The sequence below is a fragment of the Ahaetulla prasina genome, chromosome 10, assembly GCF_028640845.1.
Source record: "Ahaetulla prasina isolate Xishuangbanna chromosome 10, ASM2864084v1, whole genome shotgun sequence".
NCBI lineage: Eukaryota > Metazoa > Chordata > Lepidosauria > Squamata > Colubridae > Ahaetulla > Ahaetulla prasina.
Genome location: NC_080548.1, coordinates 22,133,405 through 22,160,998, shown reverse-complemented (window position 1 = coordinate 22,160,998; position 27,594 = coordinate 22,133,405). Strand labels below are relative to the sequence as shown.

The 27,594-nt window shown below is 39.0% G+C and overlaps 1 protein-coding gene across 1 annotated transcript; it reads left to right on the top strand.

Annotated features, from left to right (window-relative positions):
- Positions 1-593: 593 nt before the first annotated feature.
- Positions 594-27,594, top strand: KDM1A (lysine demethylase 1A). Its single transcript, XM_058195831.1, has 20 exons — positions 594-1,007; positions 2,895-3,060; positions 6,036-6,095; positions 12,379-12,512; positions 14,521-14,599; positions 16,109-16,201; positions 16,940-17,046; positions 17,633-17,714; positions 18,339-18,433; positions 18,898-19,040; positions 19,370-19,460; positions 19,865-19,999; positions 20,144-20,217; positions 20,725-20,836; positions 21,623-21,755; positions 22,836-23,023; positions 23,261-23,375; positions 24,014-24,141; positions 25,155-25,301; positions 27,163-27,594. Exons 1-20 carry the CDS (start codon positions 657-659, stop codon positions 27,346-27,348), a joined length of 2,619 nt encoding a protein of 872 aa, XP_058051814.1. The 5' UTR covers positions 594-656; the 3' UTR covers positions 27,349-27,594.

The window sequence follows — 27,594 nt, the reverse complement described above, 5'->3', positions numbered from 1 at the left end:
GATTCATTCATATTCTCTCTCACATACACTCTCTCTCCTGTCTGTCTCTGTGCTTTCTCTCTGCTGGTGGAGGAAAAGAGAATTATTTTTCCATTTGTTTTGGATTTGCTTAAACTGCAAATCCATGATACTACATGCAATGCATGTAGTATCATGGATTTTTATCAATGCATGTAGTATCCCCAGCAGATGTCCAGTTGCCTCCTGAAAAAGCACCTAAATCCTTTGGCTCAGCGGTCTCCAACCTTGGCAACTTCAAGCCTGGAGGACTTCAACTCCCAGAATTCCCCAGCCGGCTGGGGAATTCTGGGAGTTGAAGTCCACCAGGCTTAAAGTTGCCAAGGTTGGAGATCCCTGCTTTGGCTTCCCGTCCTCATCCATCCAGGTTGCAGCAGCATTTGGCGACCCATTTGGCATCTGGCACGTGCTGCATTTACCTGGGACGGAGGCTACGGCGCGCGCGAAGGGACAAAAAAACCCACAAACCCTCCTTTCGCCACTCCCGCTCGCTTCTTCGACCGTTTCTCCCAGGGAAGGGACCGGCTTCGGGCGGGGCTTAAAAGGACGGTGACGTAGCTCGCGCTGCGGGGGGGCGGGGCTTCCGGCGCGCCCGGCCTCCTCCGAGCGGAATCGCCTTTGTCCCTCAGGCTGAGGCGATGCTGTCGTCGAGCAAGAAAGTGGCCGCCGCGGAGGCCCCGGTAAGCGGCGGCGGCGGCGGGAGCGGCGCGGGGAGCGATGGCGCTTCCGAAGCGCCGGCACCCCCGCCGCCTCCGCCTCCTCCGCCGCCCCCGGTCCTCTCCGCTTCCTTGGGGGCCGTCGCCACAGCGGCGGAGGCCGGCGGCGCCTCGGAGCGCACACCTAGGAAGAAAGAACCGCCGCGCGCCTCGCCGCCCGGGGCTTTATCCGAGCCGCCTCTCGCCGGCCCCGGCCCCGCCGTGGGCTCCGAAACGACGGGCATCGCCGAGACTCCCGAGGGCCGCAGGACCAGCCGCCGGAAACGGGCCAAGGTGGGTTGCTGCCCCTGGGCTTAGCCTGCCTGAGGGAGAAACGAAGCGGAGGTCATGGTCGCCTCAGGCCGAGCCTCTTTTTCTGGAACTCCTCTCCCCGGCTCGAAATATAAAAATTGGGATGGGGGGCAATTTGGTGACCTTCATCCTGACCTTTCAGGCAGGCCTGTATTGCAGGGGTGTTGTGAGGGCAAATGGGCGGGAGAAACGGCCTTTCCTCTTGAGTCAGGCGTAGGACTTTCTTAAGTCCCAGCCATTAGTCTGCAGATATTTTCCCTCATAATGTATTTCTTATAAACCCCTTGGTGCAAGACAGCTTTAAATAAAAATGGTATTCCCTCATCATCATCATCAAAATATGGGAAAAAAAACATATTATTTTACATATGACAACTGTGGCAAGATTGGCATTTGCGTAATGTTGGAGAAGCTCAAATACACCCTCTGAAGAGTTAATAATTAGAAAAATATTGGATTGCGCCGAGATGGACAAAATGACACTTGAAAGGATGGATGGATTTGGATTTTTATGTAATATGGGAGAAATTGGGTGGAAAATAGGAAAAAAGGGGAAATAACAGATAGTAAAATTAATAAGAATTAGAAATTCTAATTAGAATTAGTAACATAATTTAGTAAAATTATAGAGAGTATAGGAGAACTCTAATGGGATGATAAGTTGAATGAAAATTGTTTAATTGTTAAAATTCAGTAAAATTTATATTTTTTTAAAAAAGTGGCATTCCCTGAGACAGAGATAAACTTGTTTTATTTTCTTACTATCGAAATGATTGAAAGCTTATGCAGCAGTAGTAAAGCTTAATATTTGAAAGCTTAATGTTGAAATCTGTACATGGAAAGACTGTTTGGCAGTTTAAATTTTCAAAGGGCTATAAACCACATTTCACTGAAAGCAAATTTTATGTTTGCTCAATATAAAAATTGTATTGCATTCCCCAAAGATATTTCTGCCTTTTTGGGGGATGGAGGGGGTGGCCTGCTATATACCCATTCTAAAATCCTTTAATGTCCCAAACTCTTAAAGACGTGGACAGAGGGGTAGGATTTTTTAGTTCTTGGATTCTTCTTTAACTTAATCGCTTTATGGGTGGAGTCATGATACAGTTGTTCTTCCCATGTTCTTTTTTTTTTTTTTGCCATTTGCAAAATATCTTACAGAATGTTACTGGATAGAAAAAAAAAACTTGGGAGCTTATAGAATTCTTTTCTACTTCCTAGGAAGAGAAATATGACTGTTTGCAAAATTACTGAAATAGTTCTGAGAAATTAGTTCTTTTGATATCTTGTGCTTTATCTCTTATGATTTCTCACCAGTTTTCCTCTGTGCCAGGTTTGAAGGTAAAGCTTAGTTGTGAATGTAAGGTAGAATGTATGATAATATGACAATTGATAATATAACATGAGAAGGGAGTGGTTGTGTATATTATCTTTCATAATATTAAGCCCCAGTCCTAAAATTAAACTCTGTTGTTGAACATGGTTTTGAATAAATATTTCAGAATTATATAGAATATTGAATTTGCATATAATTGTGGAATGAAATCAAATTCTACATCAAAAAAACACTGGTATTGAACAGTTTAGAAATTGTAATCAAATTATGAAATAATTTCTCTTGCCCTGCTTTGGAATCTGTAATGACTATGTGGATTTTTTCCAGAACTAGAAAGTTAGATAATCTTATACATAGAGTTAGATAATCTTATACAGACAACTCTGTGACTTTTTTTATGATGTATTGCATCTTTTTAATTTGAAGCCTGTTCAGTTTATTCAATACATTCATTGTTTTTGATGTTAACCATCTCTCCCACAGCAATTTACTTGATCGGTCAACATTTTTTTTCTGGCCAACTCCAATTACAGGTGGAATACAGAGAAATGGATGAGAGCCTGGCTAATCTTTCTGAAGATGAGTATTACTCTGAGGAGGAAAGAAATGCTAAAGCAGAAAAAGAGAAAAAGCTACCGCCTCCCCCTCCCCCTCCCCCTCCTGAGGAAGAGAATGAAAGTGAGCCAGAAGAACCATCCGGTGAGTGGAAGATCTCCATCCAGAAAGCAACAATTATTTTACTCCTGATATATTTGTCTTTTTTTCAGGACAGCACAGAGAGGCACACACCCTAATCCTTGAGTTCACCATAGGTTTTGCTGTGAAACAAAGAAAAAAGGTTATTTCTATTGATTTCCTTTTTTCTCTTTAAATATAGTCAGCTGTATCTTTTAAGTACTGTACGTTATCATATTTTAGTTACTCAGCAAGATAGAATTGTTGGACATTGTTTAATATAATGGTTCACATGTTTTGCAAGTAGGACTTTTATATAGAGTCTTGATTTTGTAAATAAAACAAGTAAAATTTTTGTGAGAACGGCTTATAATTTTTCCCCCCTCTGCACTCTATTAAATAATGACCAGATATTTCTGTTTCAGAGAAAGTCATCCTGCATGCTAGGAAAGTTTCTAGCATCTTGTTTTGCTAAGGTCCAACTACATGTTAACATTGTGTCGTGCCTTATGGAAAAGGAGTTGACATCTGCCTTTTTTAAAAACACAGTTAATCTTGCATGGCACATAGTTGGTATTTTTTCAGTTAAGAAGATGGCATCAAGTGAAAAGGTATAATTTAGTAGATACCACAGTTTGGTTTTAGACAGTTGAATAGATCCAGGTTTAGCCATTTTTGGATTGTTGAATAGATCCACTTGGGGTAATGAATGAAAATTTTTAAAATTAGATAACAAACCAGTTTGAGTGTATTTGGAGTTATGTAAGTAGATTAAAGATAGTTTTGTGTTTCTTGACTATATTGTTTGTGGAAGAGACATGGCTTGATAGCATTTCTAATCTATATATTCTCTTAACTTTCAATCTTAATTTGCTGAATTGTGCTAGGCGTTTGTGTTGCTATTCTTAATTAAGAGATGAAAGCTTTAGCTTTTGCTGCTAGATATTTTTGCCCGTGTTCTCTGAACCAGAAGTCATTTGTATCCTTTTTCTATTTAATACTTAAGTGCTGGGAATGTTTTCCTCTGATGCAGAAAGACAATAACATTTGTCAATTGATAGGAGTGCAATTATAAAGGTAGCAGAAATGAAAATCCAGTTATAACATGCACTTATATGGGTGGTAGAGAAATAGTCTTCTCATATTAACATTCATTTCAGGGTCACCCAAGCTCCTTATTTCAGTGTGTAATTTTGAAGAAAGTTTTTCTTAGTAAGGAGGCTCTGCTGGTTATATGTTCTTTAAAGTTATTTTATTCTGAGTTAGGTTCCCCCCCCCAAAAAAAAATCCTTACTGCTAATGAGGAAAAAGAAAGCTAATGGCACAAGAGGGAAATTATCTTTTTCTGTTTTTTGGCTTTATGGCAAAAGGAATATATTATGCCTTTTGTTTCCATTTGCTTTTTGGAAGTGGCAGTAAGAAAGTTGGTGCTTCTTATTGAAGCTCAACTTGTTAAGGTGAAAAAAACCTCCTTTTTCTTTTATCCAATTGGGCCTATTGCTTCCTGAAAAGTCCTGATGGAAAGAAATTAACAGTTCAAATACAAATGTTCCTTTTGTTGGACATGCCATGGGTTTCTGGAAAGCATATATTTTTTTGGATGTTATAACACGACAAAATGAATTAACACAGTACAGTGTAGTATGTTTATTGTAAGATAGTTGTTAACTATTGCTAACAGTGTTGCTCTTTAGCCCTTAACTCAGCAAACATGGCTGAAGTTGTATTTGTTCTGGCTGGACCATAATCACTGGCTCAGTCCTGATCGTTTCTTGCATCAAGAATGCTGTGCTTGAGTCTCTTCTACTGACAAGACTGAATAGACCTTAAGTTATCCATGGGGTGAAGCTTCTAGTGTAAGATTGTTTTGATAAAGACTACTAATAAATAGCTGTATTACATAACTCTATTTGCATGGGATTTTTTTTATTAAGGTTTATTATATTATAAAATACAAATAAAAATTTGAGAAAGTTAGAGAAGAAAAGTGCAGAAAGGTAATTGTATAACTATATTTGCAAGTCTTCTGAAAGGAGACATATGGTAGAAGAAGCAGTGCAAAGTGTTTTTTTTTTTTCAGATATATTTACAGTTTAGTCTGTGGAAAAATAGGAGGAAAGTCTGTTAGGTATGTTTGCCCACTCCAGATATTTATAAAAATAATAAAAATGGGATACAAATAAATAAATAGTATTCTCTTCTGCAAGGCGAAAGTGCGATTTATTGAAACAACCCAAACATTTCTTCTTCAGAGTTGCTTCAACAAATTATTATTTGAAGTATTCACCATTATTTTCTTCTGGTATTGGGGGAAAGTGGAAATGAGAGTAGAGGGAAGATTAGGGTTTCCTTCAAGTGTATTTACTTCCTGCCTCTTTCTCTGAATAGGTTGAAAGATTTAACACTAGGATAATTCAGTGATGCTTAAATACAACAGCATTGTATATAATGTGAATTCTAGTAAAGGTTATATAGCATTTAAGTACTTGAAGATGCACAAAGTCTTAGACTTAGAAAGTAAGAGATTATGGGAAAGAAAAAAAGTATATCAGATTTCTGGCCCTTTAAATAATATGTTTCCAAGGACATCTCAACCAAGACTTTAAAAATCCTTGGTGTTTCAAACCCTTGGTTAGACTACTCATCTAAATGGTCTTCCTAATTATAATGGGAAGTATATATTTTTTATTTTGTCATAAACTGTTAATACACCGGTTCATGCATATTTACCCACCAGGTGCCCTGAAAATACTGTGTATATCTATCTTTTTCCTATAAGAGTCTGACAAAGGGTTCCAACAACAAGGATGATGCCTTAGAAGACTGGAGAGTATGTGAAGCCCACGACAGATTTCAGGATTTGGAATTCTCAGAAAATGTTTTCCCTCCATTAGTTGGTGAACTTCTAAACTTGAATCACCAACTATCAGGCCTTCCTGTCCCCAAATGACTTGAATTTATGGAGAAAGGTCCCTGAGATCTCCTCTTTCCTTCCACAGGGCAAGCAGGAGGACTTCAAGACGACAGTTCTGGAGGGTATGGAGACTGCCAAGCATCAGGTGAGGGTGGCGTTTGATGCTTGCCACTTAGTAGCAAGAGCCCCCAAATCAGGGATTGATGCTTGCAAGTATGTGGGGGTGGGGGAGACTTAATTTGAAGTACAAGGGACGTGCATTTGCCGGTTGAAAAAGAAAAGTAAAATATTATATCCCAGTTGGGGAAGACATGGGAAAAGAAAGCATTCTGAAATTTTTAGGCAGAATTCCCAACCCTCTGCTCTTCCATGAATTTGATGGAAATCAGAGGGTTATGTTTATACAATTTAAAAGGCAGATTCCCTCCCTCTTTTCAGAGCTGTAGGCCTTTTCCATTACATACTGTAATTCTGCATATAAGTCTCAAGAACAGACAACTCCTTAGTTAGATGCCCCACACTTTGACCAATTTGGCTTTCTGGTTATATCCCACTGAGAATTAGACTTATTTTCAAATAAATATACATAGAATTGTGCTGTTAATTTGGGGATTGATCACAAATCTGTCTTAGTCTCTTGCTTTGACAGCCTTTTTGAGAACTTTTGATACAAACGATAATCTCAGTTCCAGTTCATACATCCAGGCTAGAATTTTTGTATCTAAGGACAGAAGTGGTCAGTTTAAGGTATAGATTATTTGTCTTTGGTCTACTTTTCAGAGCAATTTATCATACGTTTAATTTTTTGAAGCCTTACCTGTTTAAGTGAGTGGTTATTTTGGATATACATGCTGAAGAGATTAAAAGTATAGACCTTGAAATAAATTTATTTGGCATGTCTTCTTATTTTGAAATATGGGTTGGGTTTGAAATTTTAAGCAGACAGCTCTGTTAAGTGCTGCAATGAAGAGTTTTGGCAAGTCTGACAAGAATTTAAGGTCCAACTAATAAGTCTTTATGTACTGGTATGGGACATTTTGGGTTTCGATGGTCTTTTTAAAAAAATCAAGAAGATGGAATGTATATATGTTCTGGAATTAATTTTATTTATCAGTGGTTCTGAATTTGTGATTTTTATTTGTAATCTCTTCTTCCTTGAAATAATTGCCCAATTCTGATGCCCTCCAGATAAACTGAGTAAAGAATGATCCTCAGTCATTTGGATGGTGGCTAGGAGGGATGAGACCAGTGATGAACATTTGGGTGGCGTCAGTTGGGGAAACACTATCTTAGACAACGTATCTAGATTTTCCAGCCAAGCTCAGGTGCTCAGGAAGCCCTTGATAGCTTAAAAAAGTGAAATATACTTTTGTATAGATTTCTAGGCAACTTTTGGAAGGCAAAAAAATCCAGTGATTAATATATTCTTACAATGGGACCACAAGAGTGTCAACTTTATTTAGCTGTCTTTCTTATACCATTAGGTGGTCATTCTCAGTTGAAATGGGAAAGCTGATCATATTATGATTTGTCAGACAAATCTTTTTTTTTTTTGTACAATTGGCTACATCTATGTTACATCCAAGGATTATGTAAATGTCACTACACTTAAATATGAAGATTTACACTCATACATATAATGCACATTTCAGTTTCTACCTTATAATTTCAAGCTTTTTATAGAGCTAATTTCAAGCTTTATAAGAGCTAATTATAGAAAATAACATTTGAGAGAGTCAAACTGTTACATGCTATATCATTCAGCTCTTGCATTCATACTGTGGCTATACAGAGCTCTAATAATTGTAAGAATATGCATTATATCAATTGTGTTTCCTGAAGGTATAAGTTGTAGCTGAAAGTGCTGCTGGCAGACTTTTGTGAATAGGAACAATTTATAGAACAGAATGTTGGATGAATTGTTCCATGGATTTGGTCCAGTCTAAAGCTAATTTTGTTTCTATAAAAAAGTTCATTACCTCATCCAAACTGCATTTGGATCTCATGGTTTGTTTTTAAAAACTTAAGATTTATTTGCACTTGACGTGTTATGAATATTTAATCAATTTGTAACTGCAGCATAAATGTTCCAAGGGCAATTCAGGATTTATGTTTTGCCCAAAGCAAAAATCCAGCAGGAAGAGAAACGTCAGTGCCCTAATTCTCCCATTGGTTGCTGACCATAAATAACGGGTAATATGCAACCTCCATTTATACAATAATAACTGCAATTATGCACATTTGTGGGCCTGGATTAGAGTTTATTATTGTTACAGGTCAAGTATCACAAATGAGCATATGTGAAACCTCAATACTAGGATTGTGTACAGAGATAGATGCTGCTTCAATGTGACCCTCCTATGTTCAACTCTAGCAAGTACTCAGGCAGAATTGTTTTCTAGTGATACATAAATCATAACTTCTGTTTGCTCCTGTTCTTCCAGTGCAACTAAAATATCCGTGGTTTTCATTCTAAAGTTCTAGAATTCCTCAAGGGATAGCATTTAAAATATACAAGCTTATATATTAGGCATGTTGGCATCTGATATTAGAAATCTGATATTTCTTTTTCAATAGTTTGGCTTAGTGGACACATTTAAAAACATGAGAGAAGTAGCCAAAAATAGGCTTGGGGTTTTCACCCAGAAGCTAGAAGGTGGGATTAAAAGTCTGATTTATATAGCCTGTGAGGAGCTTGTGTGACCCTGTCTTGATTGTATCTTGCAAATTATCTTCTTGGTAGCGGGCCATAGAAAGACACAATCTTGACTATATTGGGAGCAACTGATAAAATGTTTCATTCTATTTGAGCGTGGCTAATATTTTAGCATTCCTGAAAGTAACCTGTTAGTATGCTTTTGTTTTGTGACAGTACTTTTATGTGAGAATGAAATCCCAGATCTTTGCAAAACTGCCAACCTCCTCCTCTTTTTTCACCAGCTTTTTTTTTTTTTTTTTTAGCATGAGCATTAGATTCTCCCATGCCATGTATCATATTGGGCATAAAGGGATCTCCAGTATTTTCAGTTTTGGGAGATGTCTTCCCCTATTTGAAGTTGTCTATGAATGGTCTTTGCTGTGTATTTCGAGGGTATCCTTTGGTCATTTGACATTGGCAATTTGATTGTTCTCCATACGGAGTATATGACCTGCAAGTTGGCCATTGCCCATCACAAGCCCAGATGAAAAAGGAGGAGGGCTGGAATCTCAAGAAACTTAGTCAACCAGCTTAGTGGGCCGGCAGAAATTTATATAGTCCCCAATTTATGACCACAATTGAGCCCAAAATTTCTGCTGCTAAGCAGGATATTCATTAAATGAGTTTTTGTCCCACTTTATGACCTTTCTTGCCACAGTGAAGTGAATCACCGTAATTGTTAAGTTAGTAACATAGTTGTTAAGTGAACCTGGCTTTCCAATTGACTTTGCTCGTCAGAAGGTTGCAAAAGTGATCACATGACCCAGGGACCCTGCAACCATCATAAATATGAACAAGTTGCCAAGTGCCCTAATTTTTGATCACATAACCATGGGGAAGCTGCAATGATCATAAATGTGAAAAACGGTCAAAAGTCACTTTTTTCAGTGCTGTTGTAACTCTGCACAGCATTAAATGAATCATTGTAAAATGAGGATTACCTGTAGGAGGAAAAGGAAAATTGTATGGGGAAAGAATTAGTGTAACTGTCCAAATGCTTCATCGTAAAACCAAGGCTAAAGCTTCCTTATTAGGTAGGTGTGACCTGCTATGAAATCAGTGTCAATCAATTAATTTTCTCAATCAATTTGGATGTTAAATGATGTGTAATAATTTTTTTTGAAAAGCATCATTATAGTTCCAAATGTCATTTATTCTTTAAAAAGAATAAAAATGGAATAATATGAGGGAAAGCAAGTAGAGAACTGGAACTCCATTGCATATTTATCTCATTTCCTTTTTCATCATTGGTTTAGTAATGCTTGCTCTCATCTCTAGTATTTAGTGATCCTGAAGATGAAACCATCACGGAGTTCATGAGATGTTGTTCCTAAAATAGGAACATATTCTTGGGTTTTTCAAAAGAGCATTATGGAAGACCTTTTGCTTCTGCTCCGATAAAGTCTTCTCAAGGTCAAATGCGATCAAATACAAGCAGCTAGTCAATATAATTTTAGGCTCAAATCTATGCCTTCCTAATATGTACCGTAATTGTCCTATAAGATCAGGAAACGTAGGGAATTATTAGTAAAAAGAGCCATGGTGGCGCAGTGGTTAGAATGCAGTACTGCAGGCTAATTCTTCTCACTGCCAGGAGTTTGATTCTGACCAGCTCAAGGTTGACTCAGTCTTCCATCCTTCCAAGATCGGTAAAATGAGAAGTCAGATGGTCGGGGGGAAAATATGCTGATTCTGTAAACCACTCAGAGAGGGCTGTAAAGCACTGTGAAGCTGTAAGTATAAGTGCTATTGCTGTTGCTAAAAATGAAGGCAGAATTGGAGGCAGTGGCACCACATATATTTTATTTATTTATTTATTTATTTATTTATTTTATTTTATTTTTATACAATGTACAATTTAAAATGTAAATTAAAAAACTTATTATAATTAGCCCGAAACTTTAAAATATATAAAAAACTAAAATCCCATTTAAAATTGATATTAAAAATTTAAGAAATTTAAAAGACCAATAAAATTCAAGCCATATGTCTTTTATAAAAATCAGTCCAGTCTCCCGAGGTGACAAACACATTGAAACAAAGATTTACAATAAGGTATTAGAAAGTTTATAATGGGCTAATTTTCTAAAGCTGGAATCAGCGTAATTACACATCTGTGGGCCTAATCATGAGTGGCCAATCACTCTTGCTGTAGAACTTTTTATTGCAGTGGGTGCATAATTGGTTCCATTATAGTACCATAATACAAACTTATGTTTCCAAGTTTGTGGACTTGAAAAGAAAAGGTTTTTAGTTCTTTCCAAACTACTGAGGAAAAAAAGTGCCCAAGTAATTTTTCAATAGAGAATTCATTAATTTCCCAAGAGGAATGGCACCTGCCTGGTCTTTTTCAGGAAACAGCTTTTGTTTTGTCATAGCAATTTAAGTTTTCTCACTTTATAATAGGAGGCAAATGCTTGGAAACTGTTTCGAGCCCGTATGAGTTATCAGCCTTATCATTAGTATAAAAAAGAAACTGAGTCAGGGTTACTGGCTAACTTTGGGAGGATGAAACTCAAGATTTTGTCAGGATGAAAAATGAACATAGAAATTGACAAAGGAAAGAACCTTTGTTCTACCCCTTTGTAGATGGGAGCTGAAGGGGAAAGGAAATAAGCAGTGCCACAGTGGGACAGCATAAATATATTTTCATGAAAATATTGATTAATAGAGCTGACAGCTTCCACTTTAAATCAATAAAAACATAACATATTGAGAACCTCAAGGGTAATTGATCTAAAGGTAGTCCTCGGCGTACGACTGCAATTGAGCCCAAAATTTTTGGTGCTGAGACATTTGTTACGTGAACTTTGTCCCACTTTACGACCTTTCGTGCCACAGTTATTAAGTGAATCCCTGCAGTTATTAAGCTAGTGACACGGGTGTGAAGTGAATCAGTCTTCCTCATTGTCTTTGCTTGTCAGAAGGTCGCAACGGGATCATGTGACCCCGGGATATTGCGACCATCATAAATACGAGCCACTTGCCATGCATCTGAATTTTGATCACGTGACCATGGGGATGCTGCAACATTTGCATGAAGTGTGAAAAAGAATCATAAGTTTCGCTGCTGTTGTAACCTTGAATACAACAAACTATTGTAAGTCGAAGACTACCTGTATTTTTGTTTGTTTATTATTTGTATTTATTTATAATTTCTATTTTTAAGGCCTGTACCCAAACCTGTGTGAAGTATTGCCTGCTTCTTTTAGCAAGCCTCTTCACTTATTAGCAGGATCCTGAGGGATGATTGACTTGGTATACAAATACTTCATTAAGATTGCCATGTCTGAACATGTGACTAAAGATGTCTAAGACTAGATGGTATGCTGAAGTCTCAAGCTTTTTAATAAGTTTCCTGAGATAAGAACCCTGCTTCTAAGTAAAGTAGGTTAGGTGCACCCTTGCAAAAAAGTGGAATAGGATTTAGGAGGATTGTCATCCAGTTCAATTAACAAAACTCTGAGATATTGAATTGATTTTCATTGGTCAGCTAACCTTGCAGCATTTTCCAAGGTCTCAACCAATAGTTTTAAAGAAAAAGATAAGTTGTATTTAAAAAAGGGTTTCGAGTGTATAGTCATTAAGAGATGTTCTTTCTGTGAAATAGCAAAGAAAATATATCATCTAAGTCTGCCTATTTCTGTAGTTTTTGCACCGTGTGCGTAGCAAGATGTTGTGGTTTCCGGTACTTTTGCATACTTGTCACATGCTTGTTCTTTCATTGTAGGTGTGGAAGGCGCAGCTTTCCAGAGCAGGCTTCCACACGATCGAATGACATCACAAGAAGCAGCTTGTTTTCCAGATATTATCAGTGGCCCCCAGCAAACTCAGAAGGTTTTTCTTTACATCAGAAATCGAACGGTATGCTAATTATTTCAAGCTCAAATACTTTTTTCCCTAGGATAAGGTTTTCCAAGTACCATATTTTTCGGAGTATAAGACGCACCGGACTATAAGACGCACCTACCTTTTTTGGGGAGGAAAACATGAGGAAAAAAATCTGCCTCTGCCTCCCAGCAATTTGCCTCCTTGCAGCAAACAGGGAGGATCGGCTTCCCGAAGATCAGTTTTTTCAGCCTGCAGGGATTCCCATTGCCTATTGCCGCCTACTCACGCCCCATTTTCCAGGGGGGGGCCAGCAGGTGGGCAGGGCTACATTCGGTGTATAAGACACACCCAAATTTTCAACTTCTTTTTAAAAAGTGTGTCTTATACTCCGAAAAATACTGTAGTTTTGGCTCTCAAGCATGTACTTTGTAGTTTTTGTGTTTACTGGATTCAGTATAAAACAGCTTATTTAATACGAATTCTGGTGGCACATACTGAGGAATTTCCCTTTGTTAAGAGAAGCCATAAAACAAGGGAATCAAAGCCATGTTTTAGCATGTAACTATTGAATTCCACAAATGTAGCCACACACATTAAAACTCCACTTCTCTTAGTCATTTTCTGTGCTCGCTCTCTTTCCACAGAGTTGAAATTATTTTCTGCTGGCAATTTTGCTCGGTTTTGGTAACAGTTTGAAATGAAAAACCTACAGTTCTGTTAATAATAGGGAGTGAGTTTGGTCTAATGGTTAAGGTTCTAGGCTAGAAACTGAGAGACTGTGAGATCTATCTGGCCTTAAGACATGAAAGCCAGCTTTGGGCTAGTCACTTTCTCTTAGCCCAACTTATCTCAGAAGGTTCTTGTTGTGGGGAAAATAGGAAGGAGTATTAGGTATGTTTTCTGCCACAAGTTATTTATTAAAACAAGAACGGTGAGATATAAATAAATATATAAATTCAGCTGAAGATGTGATTTCATGATTGGTGGCTCAAAAGCAACTTGGAAGAATTATTTTCCACAATAGGTACACAGTACTGTGGACTTTAAGGGTGCAAGTAAACTTAAATTGTTGTTTAATGGTGATTTAAATAAATAAGTCCACCCCTTCCAATCTTTTCTTCCTCTTCTTTGATACAACTTCCTCTTAGCCACCTGGACTTGTGCCTTGTTTGCATTTCCCTTTTTTTGGAGGGGGATCTTAGTTTTTCTTCCAGTTTAGGGTGCCAACTTATATAATGTATACATTGCTTTTCTGATCAGTTGCTTTGAGAAAGAAGAGGTGAATTTATCACAAAACTGCAGGCTTGATTCACATGAGCTTGCTCACAGCCCATTCAAACTCTTCCACTGGAATGATTATGGGTTCAGGTCAATGAATATTCGGTTTGCTCTGTCTTTGAAAGCCAAGTTAATTTCTGCCAGTGTGGGCTACATGCAACCTCTACCTGAAACAACTTTTTGCAACCTTGACTATTCTTAAGCAATTTGTTTCCACTTTCTACAAGAATACAGATAGTCCTCAAGTTACAACAATTCATTTAGTGACTATTCAAAGTTAACAACAGCACTGAAAAAAGTGACTTATGGCTGTTTTTCATATGTCCATTGCAGCATCCTCATGGTCACATGATCAAAATCCAGGCACTTGGAAAGTGACTCATATTTATGACGGTCGCAGTGTCCCAGGATCATGATCCTGGTTTTGCAACCTTCTGACAAGCCAAGTCAATGGGGAAGCCAGATTCACTTAACAACTGTGTTACTAAGTTAACAACTGCAGTGATTCACTTAACAATTGTGACAAAATGGGGCAAAAACTCACTGAACAAATGTCTCATTTAGGAAGAGAAATTTTGGGCTCAATTGTGGTCATAAGTCGAGGACTATCTGTATAGATGGATCCTCATATTTTAAATCTTTCTTTAATGTTAAATGCATGTGAAATTGCAATGCAAACTCTACTTTTAAGGTTGTTAACCCACCTGTATTAATGTCAGCCTAGATATTGACAACAACATTTTGTGTGTGTGATTAAACATAGTTGCAGCTCTGGTTGGATAACCCAAAGATTCAGCTGACCTTTGAGGCAACACTACAGCAATTAGAAGCACCCTACAATAGTAAGTTGCTGATGTGGGGGGTTTGAGTATGTCATAGATAGTTCTTTGACTGGTGGTGATAGGAATCGAAAGAGCTCAGAATAATAACAACAGAAACACTAAAGCTGAAGAGATGCTTCAGATGCTCACATCTCCATTCCAGCCCTCTTTTCCTTTGTATCTTTCCTCCTTGGCTCTTACCTTTTAACCTACTGATGTTTGTGCTTTGGACTGTGACATGATGCCGCTTCTGTTCCTTCTATACAAGATGGTACTTATTTCATCCATGTTTTACAAAACCTCTGTGCCAAAACAAAAGAGATTTTTCATACTGCCTGCTACTTACAGAGACCAATTCTTAACATTTGTGGAACTTGTCCCATTTCTGCCAGTTATGGGAACGATCAAAGAGCACAATAGGTGCTAATATACTGGCTGCTGGATGGATGACAGACTCCCCCTCTCCATTCTACCCCCCCACCCCACTTTGCTCTCTGTTCTCCCCCCTTCTTTGTTTTTGCTCTCATACTGGTGTATTCTCAATATTGGTGAATTCTTTTTCATTGTCTATTGTTCTATTATTTCACTTCTGTTCTGTTTACACTCTTTTCATTTCTTCTTTTTTATTGTTGTAAACTGCCTAGAATAGCCCCAACGGCAAGATAGGCGGCAAATAAATGTAACAAATAAATAAATACCACAAATCCCCTAAACACGGCTCTTTTGGGGCTCCTCTATTTCTTGAGGTTTCACTGTGTCACCAGTTCATTTTCAGACATTGCCGCTTAGCCTCTGTGCTCGCATGTGTGGGAAAAGTAAGTTTTCAGATGAATTGGGACCATTTAAACCAAATGGAAGCCTAAAGAACTGGCCATCGCCTTGGAACTGGCTCCCACCTGTTTGTTGTAACACTTACCAGGCCCCGTGAGCCCCCTTCTTTTCATCTAGTTTTTTTTCTCACTAAGACGATTATTCTGTTTGACATTCGGTAGTAGAAAGGCAGGAAGTAGCCCAAGATCTATTAGTTATGAATAGATGACATCGTCTAATTAATACTTACGAATACTTATGCCTGCAACTTTTTTCTCCTTTCCTGAAATGTATAAATATTAGTGCATTTCTTTTGTTTGCAGGAGTGACTTGGTTTTGTAGGGTCTTCTTCAGTATTTACTGTATATATAATAACTACTGGAGTCAGCCTTGACTTTTTGCTTTGAGTCTTGTGTCCTTTTCACACAGGTTTACTGGAGAAAAGGGCCGTGTTAAAAAGTAAAAGTCACAGGTGGACTATGAAATATTTGCTTTTGGAGATTTTTAGAGAAAAGGGTTTCTTGGTTTGCTCTACTATGACACTTTTTTCATTAACTCAGTAAATCCCTCTGATCCTTTCATATTTGTTGGACTTTGTATCGGCTATTAATGTGGAGCAAATGCATAATTAGAAGCGAAGACTGGAGTGATACGGTCAAGTCCTATAGAAATATCCCCTCCCCTCCATAATGTCCATTAAAAGATATTTTGTTGTTGTAGGTGATACGGTACTTGTCCATCGAGTACATAGCTACCTGGAACGGCATGGCTTAATCAATTTTGGCATCTACAAAAGAGTGAAGCCTCTACCAAGTAAGAACTTAATTTTTTTTTAATTTCAAGATATATCATTTCATCTTTTAAGTTAAGGCCAAGTGATTTGTGCCATGTGCAAACAGTGCTCTAAAACTGAACGCTGATTCTTCCCTTTTTTTTTTTTTTTTGAGGAAGTAGTTAGGCTCACACATCCTTCTAAGCCATGCTTGCTTTAACATGGTTTGGCACATAGTTTAGATTAAATGCCAAACCATTGCCTGCAGCTAAATTTGCCTATCAGTAGCTCAGAATGAGACAAACCATATTATAGCTGAATGCAGTGCAGATAGCTGAAGGTTTGAAGTTTAAAAAAAGACAGAAAGAATTAATAACTCCACCCACTGAACACGGTTTGCTTATCTGTCAATGCTTATATCCCACTACAAAATAACAAAACAAATGTAGTATCCCAGTAGATCAAGCGGCATGGTTGATCACTTTCAAAATTCGGAAGTGGTTAGATGGCAATAGGGAAGAGCAGGGCAATGTCCAGTTCCTGGGCTTGAGTTAAACAGCAGGATACCAGGCTACCGGTCAGGCTGGAGAATTCAGCTCTTGTTTAGGTATATTTTATATTTTATTATGCTTTTGTTGCATTCAGAGGATCAGCATTTCTGGAAATCTCTGATCCTTTTGGAAGGATGATGTGTTTAGCTCGTGTTCATTCCTTTAGTTGGAAGCCAGTCTCTCTGTTCAAATGCTCCCTAACGCAGTAGCACTTCTTGATGTTTCTAGCCAAGAAGACTGGCAAGGTCATCATAATTGGTTCTGGAGTTTCTGGGTTGGCAGCAGCTCGGCAGCTTCAGAGCTTTGGAATGGATGTCACACTGCTAGAAGCGCGGGTGAGTGGGCAATGCCAAAGTCAACCTTGTAAAAAGTACACTCTTATAAGCCAATTTTTTCCATTAATTGGTGGTGGCGGCGCAGTGGTTAGAGTGCAGTACTGCAGGCTACTTCTGCTGGCTGCCTGCAATTTGCCAGTTCAAATCTCACTAGGCTCAAGGTTGACTCAGCCTTCCATCCTTCCGAGGTGGGTGAAATGAAGACCCAAATTGTTGGGGGCAATAGGCTGACTCTAAACCGCTTAGAGAGGGCTGTAAAAGCACTGTAAAGCAGTATATTAGTCTTAAGTGCTATGGCTATCTTGGATAGAAGGACTCACAATGCATAAAGGAGAGGCTAAGATTCTTTGTTCCCCTGCCAAGATCTTCACTTTGCATATTAATTATGTAATTTCCAGTTCCCTTTATTTATTCAGAGCCTATCTTTTTACAGAAGCATAAGAATGAGGCTAAATAGACTTCCTTAAAATGGCACATATTGTATGAGGTTTTCTCCTTGCCCAAATTGTAGTATGCTGATATGTTTATAACCCTGACAACCCTGAGAGTGTCACTCTTAAACATCGTGCTTTTTTTTTTTTTAAAGGATCGTGTGGGTGGCAGGGTTGCTACTTTTCGCAAAGGAAACTACGTTGCAGATTTAGGAGCCATGGTAGTAACAGGACTTGGTGAGTCTTACCTTGAAGATGTATGTGAATTCAATTTCCACAGTCACAAACGTGTGCAAAATATAACCTCTAGGTTTGGTATTGTTTTTTTTTTCACAAGAATTAGAAGTTGGCTCTTTCTAACTTCCTCTTTCCTTGTTCTTTCTTCTCAGTCTTGTGACCTGAGATCTCTATAGCTTTCACATCTGTTCTATATAGTAATAGATCTTCCCAATAAGAAATGAACATCTTGGTTGCAAAGTCTCCCCTTTTGGGCCAGATAATTTGAATAAAGCTCAGAATGTACTACAGCTTAGCACATGTTTTCTACAACCCCACTGCTTTTGCACTTGTCAGAGTTCAGCTGCCATTAGCCATCCTGGCTGGGATGTTAAGAGTTGCAATTTAGCATGCCTGGAATGTGCTGGTTTAGGAAAGATTAAATTAGTCAATTCTGTTACCGGAAAAAATATGCAAAAAAGCCTAAGAGAAGACATAAGTATGCCACTTGTGCCCAGTGTACCACATACATATTATCTAACTTTCTGAACCTCAGTGATTAAATGCTTGGCTTTGATCATTATAGTTCTAGGTACTTCCAGATTTTGAGCCCTCTGTTTTGTTAAATTTGTTTTTTCTCTGCAGGTGGAAATCCAATGGCTGTGGTAAGCAAGCAAGTAAACATGGAATTGGCCAAAATAAAACAAAAATGTCCACTTTATGAAGCCAATGGACAAGCGGTAAGTCGAGTTATTCTCGGAAAGCAGTATTGAGGAAATGGTTTTAGTTGAAAATACTATGATCTTTTGGCTGGGTGCAAGAGTCTTTGCCAAGGTAGTTTCCAGTCTTAAACTCCCTAAATTTCCATGTTGCGTGCAAAGAGGAAATATTTTCCCTAATAACGTTTTATGTTTGAATTAAATGTTATTTTCATATCACATACATTTTAGGAGCGGATATATTAAATCTGATGTTGGAAATGGCTGGCCCATAGTAACTTTCTAAACCTCAGTGATTATTTAGTCATAAAACCGAAGTTAAATCTTACACAAGTCATTCTCTCCTGAATGAGTACTCAGAATAGGTTTCTGGCAGGGTTTGAAATGCTCATTATATGGAAAATGCCCTTTTAGTTTAAGGGCTTGATTTAACTTCTCCATTTTGAACTATCTGCACCTGTTTACTTCCCCTTGCTAACCCACAGGTTCCAAAGGAAAAAGATGAAATGGTAGAGCAAGAGTTCAACCGTTTGCTAGAAGCTACCTCATACCTCAGTCACCAACTGGACTTCAATGTCCTCAACAACAAGCCTGTTTCTCTTGGTCAGGCCCTGGAAGTTGTCATACAGTAAGTAAAGCTAAATGTCACATCAAGTGACGTGCTAAGCATTAAGTCTCCATCCAAGTGCATCCATGTGGTGGTGGTGGTGGCACTGTGCATTACACCCTTGCACACAGCACATTATGGCCTAGGTGCTGATAACAGCTTCAAATTCCTCCTTTTTATGCCTCCATAGTTCATTGGCTTCTTCTGTTTCATTTTATTGCACTTTTTTTCCCCTACCTCTCCACGCTCTGGAGAGAATTGGCATGTTTCCATGTAGTTTTCCTCACTGAACTATAGCAGCATCCTTGCTAAAGGTCTGTGGCAGTGGCTGATTTCTTTCCCTTCCATAGATTACAGGAGAAGCATGTCAAGGATGAACAGATAGAACATTGGAAGAAGATAGTGAAAACTCAGGAAGAACTTAAGGATCTCCTTAACAAGGTTAGCATTGTTTTTGATGTGTGACTTTGAAAAAAGTTGACTTGCTTTTAAGGAGTTGTCTTAATCCAATTATAAAGAAGCCACTGCTTTTTTCATGGAGCTCCAAAAAAGTTAGGTTACTTTTTAAAAAATTGTCAGATGGCGTTGTGCCTATACTTGTGCAAAATCCAAAGTACTTTGAAATTGTCTTCGAAGTTTGCACGTCCTAGTATTTGTGAATGTGGATTAACCAGTGCATTAAAAAACAGGCTTCAGTATCCTCTGTTTTTATTTGTATTTGGCTTCAGTTAAAAAAATCTTAAGATTTAAATTGTAAAAACACTATCCTTTTCCTTAAAATTTTGCAGAGGTCAGGAAATGCTTTGCTTCTCTCCATTGACCAATGATTTTCCTCCCTGTTGCAGATGGTAAACTTGAAAGAGAAAATAAAAGAGCTTCACCAACAATACAAAGAAGCTTCAGAAGTAAAACCACCTCGAGATATTACTGCAGAATTCCTTGTGAAGAGCAAACACAGAGATCTTACTGCCCTTTGTAAGGTATGACATGGAGGGTCTAATTGGCTATTATTGAACTGTCTAATTTAATTTACGCTATTCTGTACACTTAATAAGTGATTTCTACAAATACTGCCTTTTAATAGTCATCTACATATTTGTGTCCTTCCCTTATTTTGTGTTTAGGAGTACGATGAGCTAACCGAAACACAAGTAAAACTGGAAGAGAAGCTCCAGGAACTAGAAGCAAATCCCCCAAGGTAAAATCTTAGGAAGGAGACGGGGTGTTTTATGCTGATGGTCAAATAGATCAATGAGCTAATTGCAAAGGAAGACTACATTGATGTTTAATCTACAAGTACATTCATAAATTGTGCTACAATTATAATGCCGATAAATGCAATCAGAAGAGTTGCAGATTCCTTTGAAGAGGAAGTTTGCACTTCAATTCAAATGCAATGAATTAGATTTTAAAAATTGATTTTTATCTCATGTGAAAACTCCCTTGTTTTTAATATAGGTGGCCATTCTTTAGCAGTTGCCTCATTTAATAATCATTCAGTTACATAACCATTTTATGGCTAATCCTCTTATTTACAATCTACAGATTAATCTATTGCCTTGCAAAATAATTAAGAACATTTTTTAGACTAGCTTTGGGTGCAGGAAATTTAAGTAACACTTAAAAGTTTAAGGAAGAAAAATAATGAGAGCATATACTCATTGTTTCATTTTGTTTGGTTTTGTTTCCTCTCAAAAATGTGCAGCGATGTATATTTATCTTCAAGAGACAGGCAAATTCTCGATTGGCATTTTGCAAATCTTGAGTTTGCAAATGCCACACCACTTTCCACTTTGTCATTGAAGCATTGGGACCAGGTAACTATTCTTTTTTTTCTTTCCCCATATTAAAATTTCAATGGGGCTAAATGAATAAACACAAATGTCAGGGGAATCGAAGCATTCTTCTCTGTTGAAATGTACAAGTGATACAGCAAATAACAAGGCTAAAGCGAAAATTTAAAAAAACTCAGCCACAAGTCTGCATGTGCTGCACTAAATTGAACTGATCTTGCACAAGCAATCCAAAATTTAAATTAGAAAAATAAATACTATGATGATTTTCAAGCATTGGATGTAACTGGCCTGGAGCTATTGTCATAGCCCAACAGAGCTATTCTCCATCAGCAAATTCAAATTAGGGGCACTAGGATTATTCAGAAAAAACATCAAGTAATAAATACTATAATTTACTTGGTAAATACTTCTGAATTTTTACAGGGGAGTACAAAATTTAAAAAGAACATGGAGGGGAAGAGAAGACAAGTAGAATCACTCTCTTGTTTGTCAAAAAAGGAACAACTATGCTCTTAATGATGGAAAACTAGGGGAAGAGGGATTTAATTGAGCAGTCCCCACAATTTCTGAATATTAGGAGACTCAAGGTTGGAGAAAGTTTGACTTGGACACTGTAACAACAGATAGATAGACTTCTTCTCCCATTGGCTGCCTATATTCAAGCAGTATCCTTTTAGCCTGTCACCCATAGAAATTACACACTTCCTTTACCCCTAGAGAACATGGAACAATATGAGGGAGAAATTACTGACTTGTTACAAATGCTTTGTACTGATGGGTTTTCTAAATCTTTTCCCCCCATTTCAGGATGATGATTTTGAATTCACAGGCAGTCACCTGACTGTGAGGAATGGCTATTCTTGTGTGCCTGTGGCTCTGGCAGAAGGATTAGATATCAAACTGAATACAGCCGTTCGGCAGGTTCGCTATACCGCTTCAGGTAAGCAAAACCTAAGAGCTCTCTCTGATTATCCTGTTGGCTCAAATGCCTCTTTTGGTATTGTCTTCAGGCAAGAGCCCTGGCTGGATTTGAACACATGTTCACATACAATTTGTCAGTGCTCGGAGGTTGTATTTTCTATGGTTGCAAAACTGATATACAAACCTGTTTTTCCCATGGATCTCCCAAAATAAATAACTGCAATAAAGGGAACGGTCAGATAATGGATGCACGTATAATTTAATTAATTAAAAATTAATATTGCATAGCATTAAACTATTTTTATTTATGGTGAACCAATAAATATAAGCAAAAAGTAAGAAGTATGAAATAGGCCACCTTGTTTGCACAGGAAGTCAAGATGTGCAGGTAAAATATGGTGCACTTGCTTGGCATTATAGAAAGTTTAGTAGGAAGTAAGAGAGGTAGAATTAATAGAAAACAATAAAACTTCTGAAGTGGTTTTAGACAATGGCTCAGTGGCTAAAACGCTGAGCTTGTTGATCGAAAGGTCAGCAGTTCAGCGGTTCGAATCCCTAGTGCAGTGTAACAGGGTGAGCTCCCATTCCTTGTCCCAGCTTCTGCCAACCTAGCAGTTCGAAAGCATGTAAAAATGGTGGGAAGGGAACAGTGTTCCGTGCGCCTTTGGCGTTTAGTCATGCCAGCCACATGACCACAGAGACATCTTCAGACAGCGCTGGCTCTTCGGCTTTGAAATAGAGATGAGCACCACCCCCTAGAGTCGGGAACAACTAGCCCATATGTGCGAGGGGAACCTTTACCCTTACCTTAATCTGGTTCCAGTTAGACAGGCATTTTTGGCTGAAACAAGGAAGTCAAATCAGGTTTAAATCTTTGCAGTGCCACAGTGTTGTATTGGCCAAGTCACATGGAAAATTTGTCGACTAAAAGAACTCTAGATGGGAATCATGGCACTGAGAACTGGTAGAATTAGAAACCATTTAATTTTTAGGAGCAATGAACTGAAAACAGAGAGTCACTTAGGCACTTAATTCAGCCATTTATTCTCCCTCCATCATTTCCTCACATGAGTCTCTTTTCTCCCCATTGTTTCACTAGGATGTGAAGTGATAGCTGTCAATACTCGTTCCACTAGTCAGACTTTTATTTATAAGTGTGACGCCGTGTTGTGTACCCTTCCCTTGGGAGTGTTGAAGCAGCAGCCTCCAGCAGTCCAGTTTGTTCCTCCTCTTCCAGAGTGGAAGACATCAGCTGTACAGAGAATGGGATTTGGGAACCTTAACAAGGTAACATGAAAAGCACAAAGACTATTTATTTAGCATAACTGGTTAACTCGTGGATGGACAGCGTGACTATGCTTGTGGTCTTATCTGTGAAAAAGGCAAAATGCCTTTATCGATACCTCAAGTATCTTCTGCAAGAATTAAAAAGGCATACCTTTCATTGAAGTTCTGTCATCTGTTAAACCACTTAAATTAGGAATATTTTAATTGGCATTAATGTTTTCTTCCTTTGCTTAATAGGTGGTTCTGTGTTTTGATCGCGTGTTTTGGGATCCGAGTGTGAATTTGTTCGGCCATGTCGGCAGTACAACGGCAAGCAGAGGAGAGCTTTTCCTGTTTTGGAATCTTTACAAAGGTAGTTGTGTGAAGGCATGTAACATTCTCATGTTCCAAGGAGCAAATTGGAATCCCTGAGTACATAAGGTCCCATACCGGGGATTCTAAACTAAGCACTCAAAGTCCATAAAATATTAAACATCGATACCTGTTTAAAGATTTAGTACAAAGTTGTTGAGCTTCATTTTAAGAACTCTAGAGCCTGCAAACCTGGAAAAGTTTGAAGTTGCAGTAAATTTAGGACATGCAAAGGAGGTCTCCAGGTTGCATGGGCCTCAAAGGAAAGAAACAGAACTGTATTAACTGAAAAGTGGTTTTTTGATCCCTGAATAATTCTCATTGGCTCCCTGACCCTCCATAACTGGGAACGCCAATGTCAGCCAATGTTTCAGCATGTGCTTTTGGCACAGTACGAGAGCTTTCCTTAAACCTTTCTTTTTTGGACAGACCTGATTGAACAAAATAGATCTGAATTTAGCTGCTTTCAAGTCGTTGGCCTATTCAGCAACATCATAAGACCACCTTAATTTCAACCTTTTACATGGCTAGGAAATCTGTTTCATTTCTCGGCTGTTCGCAAACATTCACAAGGTGGGTGGAGTTAACCTCTCTTGGACTTGCTCTGTTAATGCCCCATAAACCTCTTTCCCTAAACAGCACCAATCCTTCTGGCTTTGGTGGCAGGAGAAGCAGCAGGAATTATGGAGAACATCAGCGATGATGTCATTGTTGGACGCTGCCTTGCTATCCTCAAGGGTATCTTTGGCAGCAGCGCTGTCCCACAGGTATTGTGTCCTTTATAATGCAGGAAGTTCTGTGTGATGCGTAGCGTAGAAGCCTTTTGCCTACATGGTTCCCTGTCTGTCCATCATAGCAAAGCACTGCAGCTTCCTTCAAGGGATATAGCAATATACACCACTTTACAGTGGTTTAGAGCCCTCTCTAAGTGGTTTACAGAGTCAGCCTATTGCCCCCAAGAATCCTCGTCCCCATTTTACCCACCTCGGAAGGATGGAAGGCTGAGTCAACCTGGAGCCTGGTGAGATTCAAACTGTCAAATTGCAGGCAGCTGGCAGTCAGCAGAAGTAGCCTGCAGTACTGCATTCTAACCACTGCGCCACCATGGCTCATTCTTTGTGAAGCAGATCTACCAAACTAGAAAGGGACTGTTACTAAACCTGCTGTGTTTAGAAAGGGGACTCGTTTCATCAATACAGCCAACTTTGCGTAGCCTTAATCTTCTGAGATGCATAATTTAAGACAGGCAGGGACTGGTTCAAAAAAGTTCTTTTGATTTCACCACCCTCTGTTATCAAGTGCAAAGAGTTCTCCGGGGCTGAGAAATCCCTTCTCCGCTTCGTGTTTTATGGATCTAAAGAAAAGTTATGGTTGTGGAATAGTCCATATTTTAAACGGCTTCATACCATGCTCATTGCTGTGTGTTGTTAATCTGACCGGGTTTCTGGTCTTAGAGCAAGAGGAAAGTGAAAAATCCTAACAGCCCGATTATGGCTTTGGCAAATGTCTCTTTTCCATTTTGCATTCTTTGTGAAGGAGGTGTGTTGAAAGCAATCTTACCCGTTGCTTGTCCTCTCTTGGATGTTAAGGAATCTTAAACCTTCTGTGTAGGAACCTCAGAACTTTGCAGGTTTTTGCTGCTTGCAAGACTTTTATTACATTTTGTTGTAAGCTTGATTTGCCTATTCATACATTCTCACCCAACCCTTATCCCAAGGACTTCATAGAAGCCATACTTTGGCAGTGTTCCCGTTGAATTTCTTTCCTGCTTCTTCCGCAGCCCAAAGAGACAGTGGTTTCTCGATGGCGGGCTGATCCATGGGCCCGAGGCTCTTATTCCTATGTAGCAGCTGGTTCTTCAGGAAATGATTATGATTTGATGGCTCAGCCAATTACTCCTGGACCAGCCATTCCAGGAGCTCCCCAGGTGAGTCTAAAACATCCTTTTGAAGAACAGCCAAGTTTAACCGTATGTTGCTAGGATGTGACTAGCATAAGGAAGCCAGCGACTTGGGCTTAATTCTGGCACTTCCAGTGAGGTATTTCACTTATTTGAAACAGGTGCAGGTTTGTTTCTTTGTGTGGCTAATAATTGCCACGAGTGGGGGTGAAGTTGCCTTTATGTTTTACCTCAGTTTCTCTTCAAGAGAGTCCACATAGGATCCATTGACTTAGGATCACAACTGAGCCCCAAATTTCTCTTCTTAAGCAAGGCAGTCGTTCATTTTAGTTATCAAATTTCTTGGCCACTTCAGTGCATTTTCCCCATTTTATGACACAGTTGAGTGAGTCACTGCAATTGTTAGTGAATCATGTGGTCATTAAGCGAATCTGGTTTCCTCCATTGACTGCATGTCGGAAACCAACTGGGAAGGTCCCAAATGTTGAACACCAAGACAGTGTAATTGTCATAAATAAATGCCAATTGCCAAGGGCCCAGGTATGACCCCATGACCATGGGAATACTGCAGCTGTCATGTGAAAAACAGCTATAAGTCACTTTCTGGAGTGCTTTTGTAACTTTGAATGGTCACTAAATAAAGGGTTGCAAGTCGAGAACTACTTGTACTATTTTCTACTTGAGTCCTTGGATCAACTTCCCCTTCTTCCAATCATAACAACTTTTGAGTTCATATTAATTAGATGCAGCCAAATGTAGGGTTGCATTGTCCCTAGAAGATACCTAGATCCTGCTCTGCAACCATATCAACCCGATTCTTACAACACACTCCACTAGAACAGGGGTCTCCAACCTTGGCAACTTTAAGCCTGATGGACTTCAACTCCCAGAATCCCCCAGCCAGCAAAGCTGGCTGGGGAATTCTGGGAGTTGAAGTCCACCAGTCTTAAAGTTGTCAAGGTTGGAGACCCCTGCACTAGAAGATAGTGAATTGGGCAATTTCTGTGCTGTGGAAAACCCAGCCGTTGCCCCATATTGTGTGGATCAGGCCATCATGCTAAACAGCTGTGTTTTAAGTATGTATTGCAACTGTGTTTTGTTAAGGGGGGGCGTTGAATGAACTCGGGCATTAAGGAGTCAAGGAATTATGCCATGTGGGATCAAAGAAAGAGATTGTACTCACATGGGCCCTCTAGGAGTGCTGCATTAGTCTATGATGGCCGAAAAATCAGGTGGCATCTTTTCCAACTAACAAAATATTATTAACTGACATCAGCTTTCATGATTTGTAACTGTCAAAAACATAAGGTGGCTAGAGCAACATTTCTCAGCCTTGGTGACTTTAAGGTACATGAAGTTCAACTTCCAGAATTTTCCAGCCAGCATGCCGGCTGGGGAATTCTGGGAATTGAAGCCCATGCCATCTTCAAGCTGCCAAAGTTGAGAAACACTGGGCTAGACTGATGTGGAATTTAAGGCTTTGGTGTAGGGCTCTGGGTAAATTCCAGAAGGAGGCTGATGTTTGTTACTTGGTTTGGAAGCCAGTTATGAGTCCCCACATCTTCCAACCACGCTTTAAAAAGTTTTTGATCTCATCATGTTTCGAGGTTCACCCATTATTATTTGCTAAATTTAAATTCTTGTTTTCGTATCAGAGGAATATTACATTATTTTCCTTTGCCCTCTTCATCTGTGAAATAAATGTGTGACACAACTTTGCAATTCTTATTGCTGCTTCTGCAAAATTTGCAAATTACTCTCCCATCCAGTTTCCAATTCCGGGGACCTCACTAAAAACAAAACTGCCTGACCATCTTTATTTTACCAGGGTCCCACTACCTTCTTCAGAGGGTCTCAAGTCATTACCCACAGCTTTTTGTTTCCCCAGCCAATTCCTCGTCTCTTCTTTGCTGGAGAACATACAATTCGTAACTACCCAGCGACAGTTCATGGAGCGCTGCTAAGTGGCCTAAGAGAAGCTGGGCGTATTGCAGACCAGTTTCTTGGTGCAATGTACACACTCCCTCGCCAAACAACCCCGGCGGCAACAGCACAACAGACACCTCCTATGTGAAGATGCCAATGCTAGGAATGGTGCAGTGGGCTCAGAATCATGGACTGTTACAAGCAAGTGGAATTGTGTTCTGTAGCACTACCCCTTGGAGGGCTTAATCCAGAAGTTGGAAAACATCTGACCCAACGGAGAAGCCCTTCGAAGGTATCCATCATTTGAAAATGCTGCTCTTGATTTGCCAGCCCAATTCAGGCCCACCAGAGTAGTGTTCATACTACTCAGAAAATAAACTGAGCCTCTCTCTCT